Genomic DNA, 2,463 nt, shown 5'->3' on the forward strand with positions numbered 1-2,463 from the left:
CAGGAGCCCGGAGCTGAGACGTAAGCCGTCCTCACGACCTCACCACCACGCCTAACCGGACCCGACCCCGACCCCGTGGTTAGCTCGTGGTCACCCACCCGAGAAGGGAAGACCCCAGCCCTTGTTTGCGCTGCGCAGTGCTTTATATATACCCGGGGCTCCACTACTCCAGTGCTGGCTGGCGTTGTATGAGCGTGGGTGGTGGCGCCGCCGGCCGGGGATGAGCTGCAACGGGTGCCGCATGCTGCGCAAGGGGTGTAGCGACGCGTGCGTGCTGCGGCCGAGCCTGCAGTGGATCGACGGCGGCGCCGAGGCCCAGGGCCACGCCACCGCCTTCGTCGCCAAGTTCTTCGGCCGCGCCGGCCTCATGTCCTTGCTCACCGCCGTCCCCGAGCCGCAGCGCCCAGGTAATCCTCTCGACTCAGCGGTAATAAATCCAGGTGCTGCATGGTTCGCGGGTGTCCGTACGGTCGAGTGTTTACCCACCCACCCCACGGCCCACGGCCACGCATCACGTGTGATCGAGATCCTTGACTGACGAGAGTGATGTGCTCGCTCGCTCGCTCGTACGTGCGGTGCGACGACGATGCAGCGGTGTTCCAGTCGCTGCTGTACGAGGCGGCCGGGAGGACGATCGACCCGGTGAGCGGCGCCGTGGGGCTGCTCGGCGCGGGGAGCTGGCACCTGTGCCAGGCGGCGGTGGAGACGGTGCTGCGGGGCGGCGCCATCGCCCCGCTGCCCGAGTCCGACTCCGACGGGGCCCGCCGCGGCGCGTCCGCTGTGGCGGCGAGGCGGGCCGTGGGGTGCTCGACGTTCTCGACGGCGAAGCGCGCGCCGGCGAGCGTGGGGGCGCCGCCGGAGCCGTCGTGCGACCTCGGGCTGTGGCTCAGCCCCGGGTCACCCCCGGCGACCGGGGAGCGGCGCCGGCGGCGGCGGCCCGGCACGCCGTCCATGACCTCCGAGGAGTCCGTGACGACGATGAGCGGCGGCGGCGGAGGCGGAGGCGGAGGGAGGGAGCCCGAGCTGCTGAACCTTTTTGTCTGAGAATGGCCGACGGTTTGGCTAAAAGCCAGCGGCCGATCGTGCCGTGCGCCCCTCGGCGCGCGGTGTGGTGTGCTTGATCCCGGCGAGAAAAAAACGTTTGTTTGTCTAGGTAGCCGTCGTCTTGTCCTTCTTCCTTTTTGGGCCGCGCGTAGAAACCATGAGCGTGCCGGCGGCAGCAGCGCTCTCCCAGCCGCCGTCCGTTAGCTAGCTGTTTATTTCATTTCTTCCCAACTTTTTCTTGGCAGAAGCGACGCTCCGTCCGTCGCTGAATAAAATTGTAGACCAAGGGTAAAGCGAAGTGGCGCTGCATGCGTCGATCTTATCGTCATCACAGCGGGAGCGGCCGGGGCAGCTTATCCTGCTCCTCAACACAGAGCAGTATAGAAGCACTCCGTTTGTGGCAAGCATGTGCTGGCTGGATATACTGCTGTCCTGGGGCGCACAGCAGTAGCAGTCTCGCAGGCGGGGAACCAGTTTCTGGACGGTGCAACCCACACCCTCCTCTCTTCCGCGCTTCCCGTTCACCACCGGTGGTTCCACCGCCGCCAACGCACGCACGGCACGGGTCGCGATCGGCCAGTGCCGCGGCGAACGTCCCGTTGCTGGTGGTGCTCCCTCCCGTCGCTTTCCTCGCGATCGTTCTTGGGTTTCAGGCCGTCCGCTTCGCCGGGCCCAACATCGCAACGCGCGCTGGATCCCACCCACCACCCGTTTCTTTGTGGCTTTGTTGTGCTTTCGATACACACACTGAGGCTCGCAAGCGTTCCCCCTAAATTTTTTCCCCTATATCATTTTTTTGGGTCACATCATCAACATTTCACCCCCTATTTTTTTATCTCCCGCAGCGGTTCCCCCTAAATAGTCCCCCTATATCCCACTACACTATAAAATATCATTTTCTATACATACTTTTCATCTACAATAAATTTTTTATCTACTAACAAATGGAATTGGGCCTACGTGAACAGTGTTTAGAGGGGGGAGAGAGAGAACGCCAGAACGAGGGGGAGAGAGAACGTTACCTCTTCGTAGAGCGCTGACTAGGGTCAGGCGTTGGGAGGCGCCCTGTAGCCGCCATGCGAGCTACAGGGCAAGGGGAGGGGGCGTCGCGCCGCGTCCGTTGCGGCCAGTCTGACACACATAGTACACGTTACAAGGAGCCGAGCAGCGCGGCGCTTTCCGGCAGCTCACGGTAACGGTGCAAGCGACGGCCAATCTGTGCGGTGGAGACCGGCGAGCCCGCAAAGCAGCGAGGGGCCGGGCCACGGGCCACAGAGCTGCGGCCCGCAGGTCGTTATAGGGCTTAAGGCTAAAAAGGAACTGGCCCATGGTCCATGAAAGAGGAGTAATCTAAGCGAAAATGTTAAAGAAACTATATGAAAGAGTTATACGAGCTAATACCAAATATACTCATAATAA

General features: G+C 62.3%; 1 protein-coding gene across 2 annotated transcripts; it reads left to right on the forward strand.

Moving 5' to 3' along the window:
* On the forward strand, positions 1-1,364 carry LOC100285965 (uncharacterized). Of its 2 annotated transcripts, none has more exons than XM_035964853.1 (2): positions 1-407; positions 604-1,364. In XM_035964853.1, exons 1-2 carry the CDS (start codon positions 221-223, stop codon positions 1,119-1,121), a joined length of 705 nt encoding a protein of 234 aa, XP_035820746.1. In that variant the 5' UTR covers positions 1-220; the 3' UTR covers positions 1,122-1,364. The 2 variants fall into 2 exon arrangements, with proteins under 2 accessions (XP_035820746.1, NP_001359277.1); NM_001372348.1 differs by having other exon boundaries at positions 187-407; positions 593-1,261.
* The last annotated feature ends 1,099 nt before the right edge of the window (positions 1,365-2,463 follow it).

The sequence above is a fragment of the Zea mays genome, chromosome 2 (assembly GCF_902167145.1).
Source record: "Zea mays cultivar B73 chromosome 2, Zm-B73-REFERENCE-NAM-5.0, whole genome shotgun sequence".
NCBI classification, from domain to species: domain Eukaryota; kingdom Viridiplantae; phylum Streptophyta; class Magnoliopsida; order Poales; family Poaceae; genus Zea; species Zea mays.

What these genes read in the sequence shown, in the direction of transcription:
- LOC100285965 (XM_035964853.1), top strand. Translation starts at nt 221, where the DNA reads ATGAGCTGCAACGGGTGCCGCATGCTGCGCAAGGGGTGTAGCGACGCG. An exon ending in CCCCGAGCCGCAGCGCCCAG is followed by an intron (nt 408 to 603) that starts GTAATCCTCTCG and finishes GCGGTGTTCCAG; the next exon opens with TCGCTGCTGTACGAGGCGGC.